Source organism: Drosophila erecta, unplaced genomic scaffold (assembly GCF_003286155.1).
Source record: "Drosophila erecta strain 14021-0224.00,06,07 unplaced genomic scaffold, DereRS2 tig00000021-arrow-pilon, whole genome shotgun sequence".
NCBI lineage: Eukaryota > Metazoa > Arthropoda > Insecta > Diptera > Drosophilidae > Drosophila > Drosophila erecta.
In genome coordinates this window covers 19,341,519-19,359,138 of record NW_020825198.1, presented here as the reverse complement: position 1 = coordinate 19,359,138, position 17,620 = coordinate 19,341,519, and the positions used below count along the sequence as shown (strand labels likewise).

General features: G+C 42.2%; 9 protein-coding genes across 11 annotated transcripts; 4 read left to right on the top strand and 5 right to left on the bottom strand.

The window, feature by feature from the left end:
• The first annotated feature begins 94 nt into the window (after positions 1 to 94).
• Positions 95 to 2,488, top strand: LOC6543557 (putative aldehyde dehydrogenase family 7 member A1 homolog). The gene is made up of 2 exons (XM_001973282.3): positions 95 to 402; positions 796 to 2,488. Exon 2 carries the CDS (start codon positions 797 to 799, stop codon positions 2,417 to 2,419), a length of 1,623 nt encoding a protein of 540 aa, XP_001973318.1. The 5' UTR covers positions 95 to 402; position 796; the 3' UTR covers positions 2,420 to 2,488.
• On the bottom strand, positions 2,412 to 5,784 carry LOC6543556 (methyltransferase-like protein 5). 2 transcript variants are annotated; one of them, XM_001973281.3, is made up of 3 exons: positions 5,555 to 5,784; positions 4,734 to 5,496; positions 2,414 to 2,662 (listed from the first exon to the last, which is right to left on the bottom strand). In XM_001973281.3, exons 2-3 carry the CDS (start codon positions 5,219 to 5,221, stop codon positions 2,509 to 2,511), a joined length of 642 nt encoding a protein of 213 aa, XP_001973317.1. In that variant the 5' UTR covers positions 5,222 to 5,496; positions 5,555 to 5,784; the 3' UTR covers positions 2,414 to 2,508. The 2 variants fall into 2 exon arrangements, with proteins under 2 accessions (XP_015014079.1, XP_001973317.1); XM_015158593.2 differs by lacking the exon at positions 5,555 to 5,784 and having other exon boundaries at positions 2,412 to 2,660; positions 4,732 to 5,241.
• LOC113563698 lies at positions 3,138 to 3,679 on the bottom strand. Its single transcript, XM_026977373.1, has one exon. It carries the CDS (start codon positions 3,498 to 3,500, stop codon positions 3,225 to 3,227), a length of 276 nt encoding a protein of 91 aa, XP_026833174.1. The 5' UTR covers positions 3,501 to 3,679; the 3' UTR covers positions 3,138 to 3,224.
• Positions 5,220 to 5,698, bottom strand: LOC6543555 (SOSS complex subunit C homolog). Its single transcript, XM_001973280.3, has 2 exons — positions 5,555 to 5,698; positions 5,220 to 5,496 (listed from the first exon to the last, which is right to left on the bottom strand). Exons 1-2 carry the CDS (start codon positions 5,678 to 5,680, stop codon positions 5,233 to 5,235), a joined length of 390 nt encoding a protein of 129 aa, XP_001973316.1. The 5' UTR covers positions 5,681 to 5,698; the 3' UTR covers positions 5,220 to 5,232.
• Positions 5,785 to 6,016: 232 nt separating the features above from the next.
• LOC6543554 (protein max) lies at positions 6,017 to 7,654 on the top strand. The gene is made up of 5 exons (XM_001973279.3): positions 6,017 to 6,343; positions 6,419 to 6,484; positions 6,819 to 6,926; positions 6,982 to 7,105; positions 7,167 to 7,654. The coding sequence occupies exons 1-5, from the start codon at positions 6,299 to 6,301 to the stop codon at positions 7,307 to 7,309; spliced, it is 486 nt and encodes a 161-aa protein (XP_001973315.1). The 5' UTR covers positions 6,017 to 6,298; the 3' UTR covers positions 7,310 to 7,654.
• Positions 7,655 to 7,825: 171 nt separating this feature from the next.
• LOC6545257 (BET1 homolog) lies at positions 7,826 to 8,612 on the bottom strand. Its single transcript, XM_001973278.3, has 2 exons — positions 8,373 to 8,612; positions 7,826 to 8,280 (listed from the first exon to the last, which is right to left on the bottom strand). Exon 2 carries the CDS (start codon positions 8,241 to 8,243, stop codon positions 7,890 to 7,892), a length of 354 nt encoding a protein of 117 aa, XP_001973314.1. The 5' UTR covers positions 8,244 to 8,280; positions 8,373 to 8,612; the 3' UTR covers positions 7,826 to 7,889.
• Positions 8,613 to 8,905: 293 nt separating this feature from the next.
• On the top strand, positions 8,906 to 12,169 carry LOC6545256 (lysophospholipid acyltransferase 5). 2 transcript variants are annotated; one of them, XM_015157512.2, is made up of 4 exons: positions 8,906 to 8,991; positions 9,421 to 9,536; positions 10,079 to 11,109; positions 11,227 to 12,169. In XM_015157512.2, exons 2-4 carry the CDS (start codon positions 9,428 to 9,430, stop codon positions 11,578 to 11,580), a joined length of 1,494 nt encoding a protein of 497 aa, XP_015012998.1. In that variant the 5' UTR covers positions 8,906 to 8,991; positions 9,421 to 9,427; the 3' UTR covers positions 11,581 to 12,169. The 2 variants fall into 2 exon arrangements, with proteins under 2 accessions (XP_015012998.1, XP_015012999.1); XM_015157513.2 differs by having other exon boundaries at positions 8,933 to 9,104.
• Positions 12,170 to 14,328: 2,159 nt separating this feature from the next.
• Positions 14,329 to 16,081, bottom strand: LOC6545255 (ruvB-like helicase 2). Its single transcript, XM_001973276.3, has one exon. The coding sequence runs from the start codon at positions 15,860 to 15,862 to the stop codon at positions 14,417 to 14,419; it is 1,446 nt and encodes a 481-aa protein (XP_001973312.1). The 5' UTR covers positions 15,863 to 16,081; the 3' UTR covers positions 14,329 to 14,416.
• Positions 16,082 to 16,364: 283 nt separating this feature from the next.
• On the top strand, positions 16,365 to 17,231 carry LOC6545254 (39S ribosomal protein L21, mitochondrial). The gene is made up of 2 exons (XM_001973275.3): positions 16,365 to 16,554; positions 16,631 to 17,231. Exons 1-2 carry the CDS (start codon positions 16,485 to 16,487, stop codon positions 17,164 to 17,166), a joined length of 606 nt encoding a protein of 201 aa, XP_001973311.1. The 5' UTR covers positions 16,365 to 16,484; the 3' UTR covers positions 17,167 to 17,231.
• Positions 17,232 to 17,620: the final 389 nt, after the last annotated feature.

Genomic DNA, 17,620 nt, shown 5'->3' with positions numbered 1-17,620 from the left:
TATCAGGACATTCGAAAAATGCGCAGCTCAACTGAAATTAGATTTAGATTTAGTAAAAGTATTGCACAGTATAGAGAGATTCCCATTTACTATACTATTTATAAACGACGGAAATTAGGGAAACAAACCAATATTGGATCCCTTCAAAATATTCGTTTATCCATCTAAAAGTATGCTTCTTTTTATGAGCATGCTGCACTCAACCTCTCAATTCGTTCAATTCAATTGATAAGACCCGGGCAGCTCTCCACCCTCCCCTCTCTGCATTTAATTCAGTTTGCGGCTGCGATAAGCTGCCCACAAAAGCCGCTTGTCCCGCTGGTTCAGCATTCAGATTCTGCCCTCAGTTGATAATTGACTTGCGACTCGGCCAGTCGTTCCTTCAATCCGGGCACCCACCAAGTGAGTACCTTCTAAGTGAGATGCTATCAGTGGATCCGCTCTGCTGGGGATCTGAAAAAAACTTTCCAGTCAGCAACCAGAGAACAGAAGGTGCTGTTATCGCTCGATAAGAGTGGTATCAGCTCTTAATCAGTAATCCATAAATCTCCTCCCGTTCTCCTCCGCCACAAAAACAAATTTTCATAGAAATAACCCTGGATCTGAACATGCCCCTTTATAATTAAAAATAAAAACTCCCATGGAGCCTTTAAAAACTCTACGTATTCAACCTAAAAACTAATTTATAAATTTAGATTCGAATGATCTTGGATCACTGATAACCACTGAAAGTTATATAGTGAACTCATATATTTAAAAGTTATTAATAGATGTAAACCTTTTTTACTTTTGCAGCATGTTGGCACACTTGAGGAATATTTCGAAGCTGGCGCTGCCCCGCCGTTTGGTTACCCAATCCGCCAGCTACTCATCGTCCTCATCATTTCTGATCGACCAACCGGAGTACAGTTTCCTGAAAGAATTGGGACTGGAGCGCGACAATCCAGGCGTTTATTCAGGTCAGTGGCAGGGCCGTGGGCCATCCGTTACCAGCTACGATCCCGGAACTGGCCGACCGATTGCCACAGTGCGTCAGGGAAATGTCCAGGAGCTCGAGCAGACTATCGGGCTGGCGGTGGAAGCCTACAAGCAGTGGCGACAGGTTCCAGCTCCCGTTCGCGGTGAAATAGTCCGCCAAATCGGCGATGAGCTGAGGAAGTACAAGGAACCGCTGGGAAAACTTGTCTCGCTGGAGGTGGGCAAAATCTACAGCGAGGGACAGGGAGAGGTTCAGGAGTTCATAGATATCTGCGACTATGCGGTTGGCCTCTCCAGGATTTACTCCGGCCAGCTGATCAACTCGGAGCGTGCGGATCACTCGATCCTGGAGGCCTGGCGTCCGCTGGGAGTGGTGGGCGTTATTTCGGCCTACAATTTCCCCAATGCTGTGTTCGGCTGGAATGCTGCGATTGCCCTGACCACCGGCAACAGTGTGCTGTGGAAGGGAGCTCCCAGCACCCCTTTGGTCTCGGTGGCAACCACAAAAATTGTGGCTGATGTGCTGCGGAGGAACCATCTGCCGCCGGTGGTTACCCTCTGCCAAGGAGGAACTGATGTGGGTCAGACCTTGGTGGCTGATAAGAGAGTTAACCTCGTTTCCTTCACCGGCAGCTGCCAAACTGGTCGGGATGTGGGCGTAGAAGTCCAGCGCAGATTTGGCAAGGTCATCCTCGAATTAGGTGGTAATAATGCCTTGATCATCGATGAATCTGCCAACGTGAAGATGGCCCTGGACGCAGCACTCTTCGGATGCATTGGTACCAGTGGTCAAAGATGCACCACCACCAGGAGGATTATTGTCCACGAAAAACTGCACGATCAGTTCGTAAAGGCGCTGGTTGGTAAATATAAACAGCTAATTCCCAAGATTGGACACCAGCTCGAAGCTCAAACTCTGGTGGGTCCCGTGCACACGCAACAAAACGTGGAGAACTACAAGGCAGCCATCGCGGAAGCGAAATCCTTAGGAGGAGCGGTGGCCTTCGGAGGCAATGTCATCCAGCGGGACGGTTTTTACGTGGAGCCCACTGTGATCACTGGATTGCCCCACGATGCCAGCGTTGTTCATCGTGAAACCTTTGCTCCAATCGTGTACATCCTCAAAGCCAAAAACGTGGACCAAGCCATCGAATGGAACAATGAGGTGGAGCAGGGCTTATCCTCTGCCATTTTCACCGAGAACATCGGGCAGGCCTTCAAGTGGATTGGTGCTAAGGGTTCCGATTGCGGAATCGTTAACATCAACACCACCACCAACGGCGCCGAGATTGGAGGAGCCTTCGGAGGCGAAAAGGCCACTGGAGGAGGTCGCGAGTCTGGATCGGATGCCTGGAAGCAGTATTGCAAGCGGGCCACCATTACAGTCAACCACTCCGGGGAATTGGCCTGCGCCCAGGGCGTTGTGTTCAATGTGGAGTAGAAAACAACTATGATCAATTTTAATGTGCTACAATTTACAATACAAATACATATAATGTCCAAAACTAAATGCAACTGATATAATTCGTCCTATACCTTGCCGATCTCAAAGCGCCAGAAGTCAACCTCGATATCTCTGGACTTCTGCTTGTGGAACTTGTAGCTGGCGTCAATGTTGTAGCGGAGTTCGGCGACCACAGAGCCGCGGGCGCCCCACTCCTGTGCCTTTTTTTGAATGTAGGACCTGGGGACAATGAAAATCAAAAATTAAATTGAAATTGAAATTGAAATGGTTTTGATTTATAACTAAAATTTTGACCAGCGCTAACTATTTTTACAGCTGTTCTGAAAATGAGGATTTTTAACTCTCTATAAGTTATTCGAGTTTATCTACTTTTTTAAACTTAAAATTAAGGACGGAACTATTTTGAAAGACTGAAGCTCGGGTGTTTCTGTGATTTGTTTTAGCTGAGCTCGTTTAAACATTCAGGACAGTGTATGAGAGCACACTGATGTTTATAGACGGCCATCGAATTTGATTATTTAGTTATTCCTAGGTAAAGGAACCAAAAAATTAGATTTTTAAATCGGCGAAACTAGATTTCTCCCCTAACGGAAACCTTACAGAGTTTTTTCTCTTTTTGCAAATATTTATCGTTTTATGGGGTCAAATAACAAGATACCCTTTTATTAAATAACTTACTATTGACATTTCATAGTTAGCTGAAGCTTTTTTTAAATATTCAAAAATGTAAAGCCTAAATATTTGTAAGAATTGGTGGAACGTGCCTCATAGCCAATGGACCTTAGGAGTAAAGCAGCTGCAGGCAGTTGGGACCGCTGCGACAACAACCGCCCCCGCAGACAGGAACCACTGCGTCCCTGGGGATGCGTCGGCAGAAGAGCGGCGGACCGCGGTAGTCTCTTCGGAAGCAGAGTCTCTCGCACACTGACCCGCCAGCCGACACTCGAATGATGGTGAGGCGGCATTGGCCTCGGCCCAGGATCTGTGCTTCAATGGGCAAAGAGGCTAGAAGGGTCAATAGCACTGCAGTGAAGATTAGGCAACGTGAAAGGACCATCTTGCTGCTGTCTTCTAGTTGTTATCTGTTACTTGTTGGTGTTTCTGCGTCTTTTATAGTTGTGGGCAGCGCTCTTGACAAAGCAACAACAATAGTATCAACAGCGGTAAGGAAGAACATTAACCAAAAATCGGCCACAATTGAATCTCTTGTTTACCGAACCAATGACAAAAGATATCGCAGCTGTTTATACCAGATACTCTTTAAGTATAAACCTTCATATGCTCATTCGTTATTTATGAATATCAATATATTTTAAAATATACTTATGCATTGCATTAAGTTCTGTTTAACTAAAAGTTCTCACTCTTTTAATGTAATTAATGTATTATAAAAGCTCAGTTTTAAAGAACGTTTACCCATGGATTACCCTGCTCAAAATATAAGTAATGTAACCGTGATTTGGTTTAGGTACGGCACGTACTTATCGGAACTCACCAGATAATTATTATGATAGTAATGTAATAACTACTTAAAATGCCTTGTATCCTGTTGTTTTCAAGAGGGATGCCATTAATTAAGACAATTTTTACTACTTTGTGCAAGTAACACATACGTACATACATACATACATACATACATACATACATACATACACACATACATACACACATACATACATACATACATACATACATACATACATACATACATACATACGCACGTACATACATACATACATACATACGTACATACATACATACATACATACATACATACATACATACATACATACATACATACATACATACATACATACATACATACATACATACATATGTACATACATGCATACATATGTACATACATACATACATACATACACCGGTACATACACTACACATACACTACACTCACTGCTCGACCGGTAAGAGAGGTTACTTGAAATATTTTGACTCTAAATTTGAAGACATGCCTTACAGTCCTCGCTAGAACTAGTTGGGAATTATAGGGCTACAAGAAAATATTTTTCCTCAGCAAATATTAAAAGTGGCAATAACTATGTGTTCCGACAGTAAGTTAAACATTCTTCAGGCTTTAATTAAGACAATTTTTACTACTTTGTGCAAGTAACACATACACTAAATACATACATACATACATACATACATACATACATACATACATACATACATGCATACATACATACATACCTATATACATAAACATCTTATCTTATTATTCTAGTGTCTTTGGTAATACTCAGGCATAATTAATTTTATACAGGCTTACCGCGTTGACGTCTTGTGGAGGGAGTAAACTGCTCTGTTGGCCAATCGTAGAGCCACCTCCAGAAACCGCATGTCCATGCCAGCATTGTGCTTTGTGCCGAATGGAGGGTTCATCAGCACCGTGTCAAAGGACTTCTCCCACTTGCTGCCGATCAGCTGCAGCACATCCGCCCGCACGCAATCCACATTGGGAAGCTCCATCTCCACTACATTGCCCCTAAAGGTGTCCACAGCATCGCCGTCTAGTTCGAAGCCCACGGTGAGCTGGGCGCCCAGAAGAGTGGATGCAATGCTGAGCATTCCGCAGCCGCAGCCCAGATCTCCCACCAGCTTTCCCTCGATATCCTCGTGCTGCGACTGCATGTGGTGGGCCATACAGGCGGCTATGTGCGGTGGAGTGGGGTACTGTTCCAACAGGATCTTGGGCTGCTCGAAGCCATCAACGCCCTGCAGATACTCCTCCAGTTTCCTCAGCTTCATCCGGGCCATTGCGGATCCGGCTATTTACTGATATTGTGGCTGGGCGGGGCGTTCGGAGTGGTGGGCGTGGTCGCGGGCGACGGCAGCGGCTCCAAACGAGGCAGCACGGGTATAAAGCTGTTTCCAAAATACGAATCCTGAGGTATAAAGAAGCCCAGAGTCGTAGAGCTCGTTGGATTAAATGCAGAGCGGGCGGTGGATGTGGCATTGGTGGCAATGCCCACGCCCGCCTGGAAGTCGGGATTTACTGTTGTCGGCTGTCCCAGCAACTGGGGAGCGGGCATCTGCGGGAGAAGACCAGGTAAACACATTTTGCAATCGCCATGTTCCCTACGAACTCACCTGATTCGCCGGGCTCAGACCCAGGTTTATGATCCCTCCCGCGAGAAGCTGCTTCTTCGTCTGGATCTCCTCGAGTATCTTGCGGTTCGTCTCTGCTTGCTGGGCACTTGTGGTGGGAAAAGCCATCAAATAATCTAGGTATGGATGGGAAAAGGTCGGAACTATATCGAAAACTTCTTGGCCAGTGGTGCTTCTGCCGCTGCCTTTGGCATTTTACGTGCAGTGTGGTCACACTGGCGACTACTTCAGTGTGACACAAACAGTAGCGGTATTCTGCTTGATCCAAATTGATTTACGACAAACACATTAACATTCATCGAAATAAATTCACATCAAACATACATACACACAGCAATAATTAATGAATACCAATTTCAAATTAATGAAATTTCATATAATCTAACTCACATACACATATCGATAACACCGCAACGGAATTCACCGATCATCATCATCACGAAAATTCCCAATTGCTACTTAAGTTCAACATTTGCTTATAAGTGTCTTGAAATTTCATCTCCCCTTCTAGTAAGTCCCCTAAAAACAATACAACAAAATGGGTGGACTTGGTTGTATTATTGTAATACCTTGTTTTGGTCACTCTGCAAGTCTTACAACGTGAGCAGACAACAACAAAATTACATTTTATTTACAAGAATCAGAAACAAAATCACCAGTTTAGAGCTATAATCTTCGGAAATATTTATTTATTTGCGTATATATACTGAAAACAAGTGAAGCACCATGAGTATGAGCGACGACGACCGCGACATAGACATCGAAAGTGACGTAAGCAAGTCGCAGAAGAAAATACTTATACGTGTGTGTAATATCGATTATAATGATAAATTACCAACTTTTTAGGACGATGGGGATTCGGACACTGGTTTGGGATCCTCGCGACACACGAGCACCGCCAATTTCACCCAGGTGACTATCCATTCTGCATAATTCTGAAAAGAAGAAGCGACTGCGCACATTGGCTTTTGTTGATAAACAGAACGCACACGTGTTGTTGTTGTTACGGTATCGTGATTGCGTTACAGCAGAGTTCACTGCAATAGGATTCCTATTTAAATTATCGGGGAGGGACTGGCAAAACCTTTTTTTTTTATTAATTTGATGATCGAAATTATAGAATTATGCAATCATATTCAAGACCAAAATGATTAATTTAGCATTTTCGTTATATCTATGCTTAATTGATGGGACATCCTACATGTACATACATATGTGTTTACTAATTTGTTATGTTTGTTTCAAGGCCGAAAAGCGGGCGCACCACAACGCCTTGGAGCGTAGGCGGCGAGATCACATCAAGGAGAGCTTCACTAACCTGCGAGAGGCGGTGCCCACACTAAAGGGCGAGAAGGTAATCCAGAGGAGCAACAGGTGATCCTGTTTATCACCAGTATCTTTTGTTACAGGCTAGTCGAGCTCAAATTCTGAAAAAGACCACCGAATGCATACAGACGATGAGGCGGAAAATCAGTGAAAACCAAAAGGACATTGAAGAGATCAGGAAGCAAAACAACATACTAGCCAAGCAGAGTAGGCAAATACCGCTATTTATCATCAAACCTCCTTCTTAGATCCTTTATATATTTTCCAGTACGAGCGCTTGAGAGTCAAAATGGGGATCAGTTCAGTGAATTTCTCAGCGAGGAGGAAGTGGGCAGCGAGGAGGCCGAAGACGATGACCTCGACCAGGACTTCAGTAGACGCAACAAAAAGATGAAGACCTTCCACGCATAGCTGTTGGTCCAGACCAAAGTGCTGCTTACTGGTTCCGGTTTTCGTTTTACTGACATTCTGAATTCTTCCGTGGAATAAGTTGAACTTTGAGTTGTGTTTCACAAAAGCAATAGCCCTCAAAAAGTTGTGAAGGAAACGATTCCAAATTCGAGTTAATACAACTTCAATCATACTATGTGGAGATGAAAACAGTAACAAGTCCGATAATCATAATCATCATTAGCTGTAAGCCCATAATGTAACCCACCCAATCGACCTAAATTTGTATGCGTGTGTCTTTTGTACTGTCAACAAATTATCAATCTGCGCAAAAAATAAAGAAGTAAGTTCATATTTTAGAAAAAAATAGGTTTTCAGTGAATCCTACAAAATAAGTTTTCCCTTGAAAACTGTAGTAGAGATTCTTCTGTTTTTACGGACCCGTCTTGATAAGATTGGTTGGGACTTAAAATTTAAATTTAAAAAATATATTTGATTTTTTGACAGGGCCAAAAGAGAACCGCATTCCGAACCAAATACAACTTTGTCTACACTAAACAATACAAATATTTAGGTATATATTTTATAAAATTACCAACAACTACTTGAACTTCAAGGTTATCCAGAGGATGAAGAAAACGACGAGGACGAAGAGAAACATGTAGCACATCTGTCGAGCACCACCGCCCTGTTTGGCCAATCGCACCACCCGCGTCATCGTGTTGCCCAAAAATCCACTCGTCCGGTCCATGTCGTCGTCGATTCCGCGCAGCAGTTTGTCCTGGTAGCGCACCTCGTTGCCTATATCTATGGTGAGGGACTTCAGGGCCCCGATCTTCTGCTTCAGCTCCTCCGCTGCCTGCTCGTTTTCCGCCTCCAAGGCGTCATGGCTTGCGGGATGGGGTCCTGATGGCTGCTGGTTCAGGGGCTGGTAGGGGTAGTTGTTGCGGCGCATACTGCTCCCCGAGTGTGCCAGTTTGGCATCCGAATTGCTGCGGATCGGGTGAATAAAGGGAAATAAGTTCAACGTTCACAAATCTCAGTTTTGATCAAGTGACACGTAAACGTAAACATGTAAGCTCACCCAGCGGCAGAACAGCTGTTGGGTTATTTGCTTCTTGTGGCAACCTGTGTGGCTGACTGCGCATTGACCCTTGACCCCGTGTCGTAATTTCCAGAGTCGGTTGACTAATGCTTCCACTTAATAAACGAAACTTTTTAAATTCTCATGCAATTGAATTCCTGGTCGCCGAGCAGTGTGACCAGAGCAAGCAGCAAAAAATTCCGCAATGCGTGCAGCGACATTACGATATTAATTTAACCCTTAGCTTCCCAATACGATTGAACATCGTAAGTGGATTTTATAATAACAAGTTTTTGAAGTTCACTTGCTTAAAATTAAAAGGTGCTCAATACACTCAGCTACTAACATTTATCTACACTGTCTTGTCGCTTTATACTTTGATTTATTTTATAAATTCATTAATATACGAAAAAAAAAAAAAAAATAATGTGAGATATGTTAGCTCTAACATGCAAACACAATTTTAAATAAATATTACTACTACATGTTTTTAGTAAGATGGGTAGTCGAATGTTAAGAACAGTGGGTTAATCCGCGTGTCTGTTACTTTTAGAGTCGGGTAATTTCTAAAATCCCGCCTACGGGCACACTGCTCCAGTGTTTAGTAACTTAACTTTAGGTAATTTTGGCCACAATTTGGCATGCCGCTCTCGATTTTGTTGCTCCCATTCGCTTTCATCAGCTGGCCGTGAAATCAATAAGCATAAAATATTCAAGTCCGTGCGGTGGCAAGTGCGTCATCATCAAATTCAGTGGTTCGCCGAGATTATGCGACCTTTGCATTTGAATTTTCATTGACCCTGACCAAGTGCACTAGTTTGTTGTTGTTGTTATTGTTGTTGCTCTTTTGGCTGCTCTTCCTCTTTTTCTTAATCAGCCTCCCCCTGCCCCGCAACCTAATGATGATCGACAAACATTAAGTTTGCGTAATATGCGAGAATAACAACAGCAACAATTGTGGCCTGATAAGGACTGGAGCCCAATAACCCAGCGGATCGAATCACGCGAGTAGAGATACTGATAGCACTGCAACTCTTTTCCGTTCCAGATTTAGCATGGCGGAGTTCGCGGAGGTCTTGCCCCACAGTGGTCTGATGGACGGGATCGCCTCGGGAGTGGGGGTGCCCGTGGAGGCCCTCCGGTTGCTCCTCACCATTTTGGCCGGTAAGCTGCCGAGCACCTGTGCTATTCAGTAAGACACTGGATAGTCAGGCACAAAGCAAAGCGTTTAGACTGATATAATTTCCTAAGATATTTATGGATATATGTATGTACATGTGATCATATAACGCGAAGTACTGCACAAAGGTTATATGTATGCACAGGTGTTTATTAATGATGTATCTATCAGTTAGGAGGTTGTTTTTTTGTTTCTTCCCATTTTTTGTGAATGTAAATGTGTAATTTAAAAATTGATCCCAAAATTACATTTTTCGAATACGGCAAAAATAGTAACAATAAGATTGTTACATTTTCCAATCCTACATCGACAACTTATGATTAATAGTCTTGAATTGTAACCAGACTCCTTAAATTTCGTAGTAATGTGGCTCATTCCTAATGATAACAGTCAGGCTATGCAAAAACTTCATCAACCTGCAACTCAAAGAAACGCCGGACTTTACAAATGTTTAGTTCAAATGTATGGACTAAACTTTTTTATTGTAGTAATAATGGAACTAACCAATGTGCATCCCTTCTTTCAGGTTATCCGGTTGCAGCATTTTATCAAAAGCTTATTGCCGTAATTGCCGATAAAACAGTGCATCACATGTTCTTCGCTGGATGCGGCGCTGGATTATGTTACTTCAACTATGGTCGCGACACATATCACTCACTCATAGCCATCGTGACCACCTATTTCCTGGTACTCCTCGTACGAAAGAAAACGAAAATATTTCTGGCCATTAACTTCGTATTCCATATGAGCTACCTGCTGCTGGGATATTTCTACACCTCCAGCAATGATTACGATATTCTGTGGACGATGCCTCACTGCATTTTGGTTCTTCGCATGATAGGCTATGGTTTTGACATCACCGACGGACTGAAAGAGGAGTCGGAATTGTCTAAGGACCAAAAGGAGACTGCGCTGAAGGAACCGCCTTCTTTGCTGGAGCTCCTGGCCTTCTCCTATTTCCCCAGTGGATTTCTGGTTGGACCGCAGTTCCCATTCCGCCGGTATAAAGCCTTTGTCGATGGCGAATTCCGTCAGCACGGAGGAAACGTGGAGGCTGGCATTCGTCGATTCGGGGCTGGTGCATTCTATCTGATTGTGTGTCAGGTTGGATTAAGATATCTTCCTGATTCATACTTCCTCACCCCGGAGTTTGCACAAGTTTCGTTCATCAAGAGAATTTATTTCCTCGGCTTCTGGGCAAAATTCAGTCTGTACAAGTACATATCATGCTGGCTTCTCACCGAGGGAGCTCTCATTTGCATTGGTCTAACCTATAAGGGAGAGGACAAGAACGGAGAACCAGATTGGTCGGGCTGCAGCAATGTGAAGCTAAAGTTGCTGGAGACCGGAAACACTATGGAGCACTACGTTCAAAGCTTCAATGTAAACACGAATCAATGGGTTGGACAGTATGTCTACAAGCGACTCAAGTTCCTCAACAACCGCACGATCAGCTACGGCGCGGCTTTGGGTTTCTTGGCGGTCTGGCACGGATACCATAGCGGTTACTATATGACATTCCTCATGGAATACATGGTTGTGAGCACCGAAAAACAAGTGAGTTCCCAATTTAAAAAAAAAAAGTATAAAAACGGCTAATAAAAAGCAAAGCAATGCTTATCTTTATCAATTCTCACAATCAGAAACTAATCTGTTCTTTCCCCCTTTTTATAGATAACTCGTTTCTACACCAAAGTAGTGTTGCCCCAGTGGGGCCACATTCTGAACAACTCGGACATCTACAAGCTGCTATATTTCATCACACTCAAGTCATATAACATAGTGTTCATGGGATGGTGTCTTACCGCATTTGTGTTTCTGAAATACGAGCGGTGGATCGTGGTTTACGGAGCGGTTAGCTACTATGGATTCACTCTTCTAATACTGTGGGCTGCCTTCTATCACACCTATAATCACTTTTTCCGGAGCAGTTCCCGAAAAGTAGCTGGAGAAGATCCCAAGTTAGAGGATAAAAGCACGGACAAACTCATAGAGGAAAAGAAACCAGAAGATAAGAAGTCCGAGTAGGATTCGAGAGATAGAGGAAGTAACTGGCAGTTCTCAAAATTTTAGTTATGCCTTGACAATTGTTTGGAATTGGTCTTAAACAAATAATCGAATTGTTCTTACTAACCAAATAAGATTTACCAAATAACGAGCCACTGTAACTAGAGATTTGTTAACTAGCTATTGAAACACAATTTTTACATATATATGTATATATATTGTCTGCCTAGTCAAGGAGGAGTCATCCCCAAGTATGCAGTGTGTATTTTGGCGATAAGATGCTGTTTTATTTTGCCCACAAACACAATCTCAGTCGTATATATATATATATATATATAGTATGGAATTGTATATTAAATAAGTGCTTAAACTGGTTTAGTTCAACTAGGAACTAGACAGATCACAAGACTAGGATACACCAGGGTCTTTGAAAATCAAAAATTTCACTTATTGAAGGGAGCAGCGCTCAAGGAGACTAACTAAGCCATAAAGACAGTTTTATACCAATGTAAAGATGATGCGAAGATATATTTTGATATGCTCACGCTAAGTTTTATTGTCAGTATATTGAAATGCGAAATAAATGCAATGAAATTATTTTTAGGTAAAAGGTGTGAACTTTTTGGGTATGCAAGTAATATGGATTTTTTTCTAGGTATTACCAACGACATTAAAATAACAAGATGCGTAACGGCCATAGATTGGTTTTGCCAATAATGTCTTTGTGACTAGCGCACCTAAGAATCACTAACTTCAAATATATTTTCCACGTCGCGACCTGAATACTCTAACGACATAGTATAAAGTAATTTATGAAATTAACTTGGTATTATTATGTACATTTATTCACCTATTACTATTTCTATGATTTATTTAAATATTTGTCATGTTATTGTCATGTTTTATTTCAATCGAGTACAAATAATAAGATTGAAAGACCATAAGCTTCTAAAGTGAAGGGCATATTTTGTCAAATTTACATATATGGTCATACGTGTAAAAATTGTCTTAAATAAAGCCTGAAGAATGTTTAACTTACTGTTGGAACACATAGTTATTGTTATAGTTATTTTATTCATAAATTGATTCCTCTACACCGAAAGGGATATATATTTTAATGTTTATTCGTATACAAAGTGCTACTAAATTAATCTCGAGCTGTAAGTAATTAAATAATAATCTATTATTTTGTTATAATTATATTATGGAGTGAAATAGTGAGGTCTTTAAAGTGAGTAGTAAAAATTGTCTTGAATAAAGCCTGAAGAATGTTTAACTTACTGTTGGAACACATTGTTATGGCCGCTTTTAATATTTGTGTAGGAAACATATTTTCTTCTTGCCCTATAATTCCCAACTAGTTCTAGTGAGGACAGTAAGGCATGTCGCAAAATATTTCAAGTCGAGCAGTGAGTGTAGTGTATGTACCGGTGTATGTATGTACCGGTGTATGTATGTACTGGTGTATGTATGTAAGTATGTATGTACCGGTGTATGTATGTAAGTATGTATGTACCGGTGTAAGTAAGTATGTATGTATGTATGTATGTATGTATGTGTGTATATGTGTGTATGTATGTATGTATGTATGTATGTATGTATGTATGTGTTACTTGCATACAAAAATGGACAAATAGAATTCACTTGCTTGTTGAGTGAATGCAAGAATGTTTGTATGTGTGCATACCTGGGCTAGAAGTCTATTTTCATCTGAAATCACTTTTGATCTATGAAACGAATTTGATTATTGTTTTGGTCAATTTCGTTGTAATGAACATAACTAATAAAATATGATTTAAAAAGTTGATGCCTTGTTTTCTAACTATGCGTTTCGATATATGTATTTTATGTATATTTATTTATTTTCAGTCGTCAATCATTATATATTTTTTAACATGTAGGAATTATCACTCATATTTCTACAGTTACCACCTTTTGCTCAAACCAAGCAAATATATACTAGATTAAATGAAAGATTAAATAGATTAAATAAATATATATTTAAAATATATTTGTATATATTTAATGAAAATAATTCTTATTTAAAAATGAATATTTATAAAATAATAACAAATATGCACCCTGCTTATGGCAAAATTGAAATTTTAAGTCAGGACCAGCGGACGGACATAAGCATCATTAAGAATCACTAATAATTTTTTTCACGTCGCAAGCTGAATACTCTAACGAAAATTAGTATAGTATAAAGTTATTTATGATATTAATTATGTACTTTATTCATCTATTACTATTTTTATGATGTATTGAAATTATTGTCATGTTAAGGCAATGCAAAATTAAAGTCTTTTACAAAAATAATATACATATACATGTAGATTGAAAGTCCATAAATTTCTGAAGTGAAGGGCATATTTTGTCAAATTTACAATACATGAGCATACCTGTGCACACATACAGTGATGGACTGAGGTTGTATGCGTACAAGAGAGCTGCTGGCTCTAGGCTCTCTCGAATTTTTGTTCAAGAACCAGAGAGAGAAATGCCCATAGTGGAATTTTACGTTTTGATGATTGTTATTTTTACTATAACGTAATTTAAAATTTCCTTTATATTGACAAGCAGCCTTGATTTAAATTCTTACTATTCTGATTAATTTGCTACAATGTGGACAGACAATACCCCACACATAATACATTTTACTACCTTTAAAAATTCAATGACAAATTTTCCGAAATTAGACCACACCCAAAATGCTGCTAATGGTTTATAAATTACAATCGTGATAAAAACCAAAAAAAGGCATGTGAATTAATCGTAGATACAAGGAAACTTATTTATTGATCATCAAATAGTCATGAGAATGTACTGGGAGGTTGCTGGGATGGTAACTCGGACTCTAGTGCTCCATGGGCTGGGCATCTCCTCCTCCGCCCTCCACGCGACGCTTTGCTCCGCCTACAGCGGCTGGGTCTCTTTCCAGCTCCTCAGAGATCTCGCTGAACATGTAGTCGTCCTGGTACTCCTTGAGGATCTTGCTCGAACGATTCTCGTCCAGGAAGAGCGAGTAGACCTTCTTCACATCCTCGGTATTCACTTCGGTGGCCTTGCGGCGACGACAGACCAAATTGGCTGTGGTGATCAGTTGGATGGCGTAGCGTAAACTGGTATCTGTGGCGATGCGTGTGAGAATGGTCAGGGCGTCCGGGTGCATGATGCAGTCCTCCTCCTCGCAGCGAATCTTGAGGATCTCCTTAACCTCCTTCTCCGAATACGGCACAGTGCGTATGATAATCATGCGATCGAGTAGATCGATGGGAATGCCGTGGGGACTGCGGTAGTTGGTGCCCCTAATGCGAGTGATGCCGCGGTTGGTGGCCATCACCACCACCGGGGCCATGTCCGACTCCAAAGCGCGATTCAGGAAGGAGAAGCACTCAATGTCCAGCATGTGCACCTCGTCTATGAAGAGTACTCCAGGGTTTATCTCTGCCTTGCCTTCCTCGCGCCACTCGAGAACCTTGTTATTGATCTGATCGCGCACCTCCTGCTTGATTTCACCAGTATCACCGGAGAACAAGGCCAGGAACCCGTGGGTGCGACTATTGATTACATCGATCTCATGTAGGGTTACTGTGTGCACCACCTCCTTGCGTTTCTGAAGCTCCCCCTCGGGGCATTGGACGAATCTGGTCTGGGCGCCAGTGGCGTCGTAGTCCCTGGCTCTGGTAAAGCTGCGGCCCAGCTTGTTGACTTTTCCGGAGGCCTTGTCGATGGTGATTACATCGCCAGCCTGGATCTTTTCTTTCATGAAGCATTCGATGATCTTGTTGCCCAGATCGTAGTTGGTCTCCATCTCGGTGGTCTTGAGGGTTACCTTGCCCACCTTTTGCCCGGTTCCAGTGGCGGGGCGTTCAATCTGAATCTCCACCACTTCTCCTTCAATGATCTCGGTCTCCTCCTTGATGCGAACGCCAATACTCTTGCGTAGTGCCTGTGACAGAGCTTCGGTCTTGCTCATCTCCAGCGAGTATATCTCCGATCCTGACATGCTAGTGAAAGGGGTCTCGGTGCCCAGAGCCTGTGCCATTCCCACGGCAATGGCCGTTTTGCCGGTACTAGGCTCCCCGGCCAAGAGGATACATCTTCCGGCAATCTTGCCCTCGCGAACCATCTGCACCACAACGCCGGCGGCGCGGCGGGCGTCCTTCTGGCCCACCATTCCCTGTGATACCAGGCGAGCCTCCAGCACGTCGTCCAATCCCAATCCGCGGATGTGCGAATGGGCGCCAATGCGCTCGATGCGAGTCACATCGCGAACCTCGATTTTCTCGGTCTCGGCCATTTTACGCTTTTGTTTCTGTCTGCTGTATCACTGGTCACGAGTCGAACTCTTTTCCGATCTTTTCAGTGGCTCACTAGTTGTTTACTGGGCTTAAATAAGTTGCTAAGCACAAATTTTGTAAATTGCCGGCCTGCTTGGATGAGAGTTGAAAGTTCGGGAATTACGCAGCACTGGCATGCGCAGCACATGCTGTCAGTGATGGCAGCATAGAAAAACGTTCGCTTGGGGCAGCTAGAAATGTTATCTTCTACAGAGTACACACGCTGCTAAATACCAAACAAATAAATTGATTATAAAAAAATTGTTTGGTTAAAATTAGGGAAACTAGGAATTAGTACCCATAAATACCCATTTGCCCAAATATTATCCCTTAATGTGCGGTTACTTATTGTTTCTTACTTAACTGCACTTTTTTCAAGCTTTATTAGCATAAAATAGCTACTTTTGAAAATGGCCAGATGCATCATAAAAGGCTAAAGCTATAAATAGCAGGGCTGTTAACGTGCGTATGCTAACACAGCTGTTCGACAACGCGTTAGTGTATTTCACCTTATACCGTTTTGCCGACATTTATCTGATCCGATTATTTATTTACTTTTTGAGTTAAAAACCCAGCCAAACGATGTCCTTCTTAGCACAGAGTGTGCGCCAGATGCTGCGTCACGTGCCCCACCGCAGTTTATTGACGGCAGGTGAGTGAATATTCAACAGAATCGATGTAAACAATGTGACATAACCAGGGCTCAATGAAACCCCATCTTTTTGTAGGTGCCATGCGTCCCCTGAGCATATCGCCGGTGATTGGACAGCAAAACAAGCCGGCGACGGAATCGGTGGATATATCGGCCATAGCCAAGGATCAGCAGAAGGAGTGCCTCAGTATCTGTGACCGCATCAACCGGCAGGTGCAAAAATCCGAGCAGGGACGACTCTTCGCGGTTGTTCACCTGTGCGGCAAGCAATTCAAAGTAACTCCAGGAGATATAATTCTGGTGGAGGGATACTGGCCACCAACGATAGGCGACGAGATCAGCCTGGATAAGGTGCTCTTGGCCGGTGCCCGCGACTTCACGCTCGTGGGAAGGCCCATCCTGGAGCCCGGACTCATCACGGTGAAGGCCACCGTGGTGGAGAAGACGCTTAGTCATACCAAGACCCACTTCCGGAAGAAGCGCAGGAAGCAGTACATGCGCATCAACTTCCAGCGATCTCCCCACACCATGGTGAGGATCAATTCCATCGAACTGACTCGTCCAGTGGACGGGAATGGCGAGGAGGAGCCTTCTTCAAGGCGCTTGTTTTAGTTTAAAATGCTGTTGATAAAAAAGAAAAATAAACCAAGTTGTTGGGAAGTAATTAAGAAAACATATATTTCTCTAATCTAGAGAATAACTTTTCCGTTCTTATTTTGAATATTTCATATTTACTTCCTAAAACTGTTGACACTTTTCAAACGATATTGTAAAACTGCCTTGATTTGATTTCACTTTAATTGATATTGTATGTAAAACTTCCTCGCCTTGATTTCACTTTAATTCACTAACATAAATAACATTAAAATTCAACATCCGTAGGACTTTGTTACAATCCAGTTAATTTAGAGAAACAATTTTTTAATTCATGAATCAAATGAATCAAATCAAATCATAAGAAGGTTGCTTAAGCTTTGTTTTAACTGCAGTTAATGATATCAGTTTGAATAGTAAAATTTATTTATTACATATTATTATTTTCTTCTTTAATGATTGTTAGGGTAAA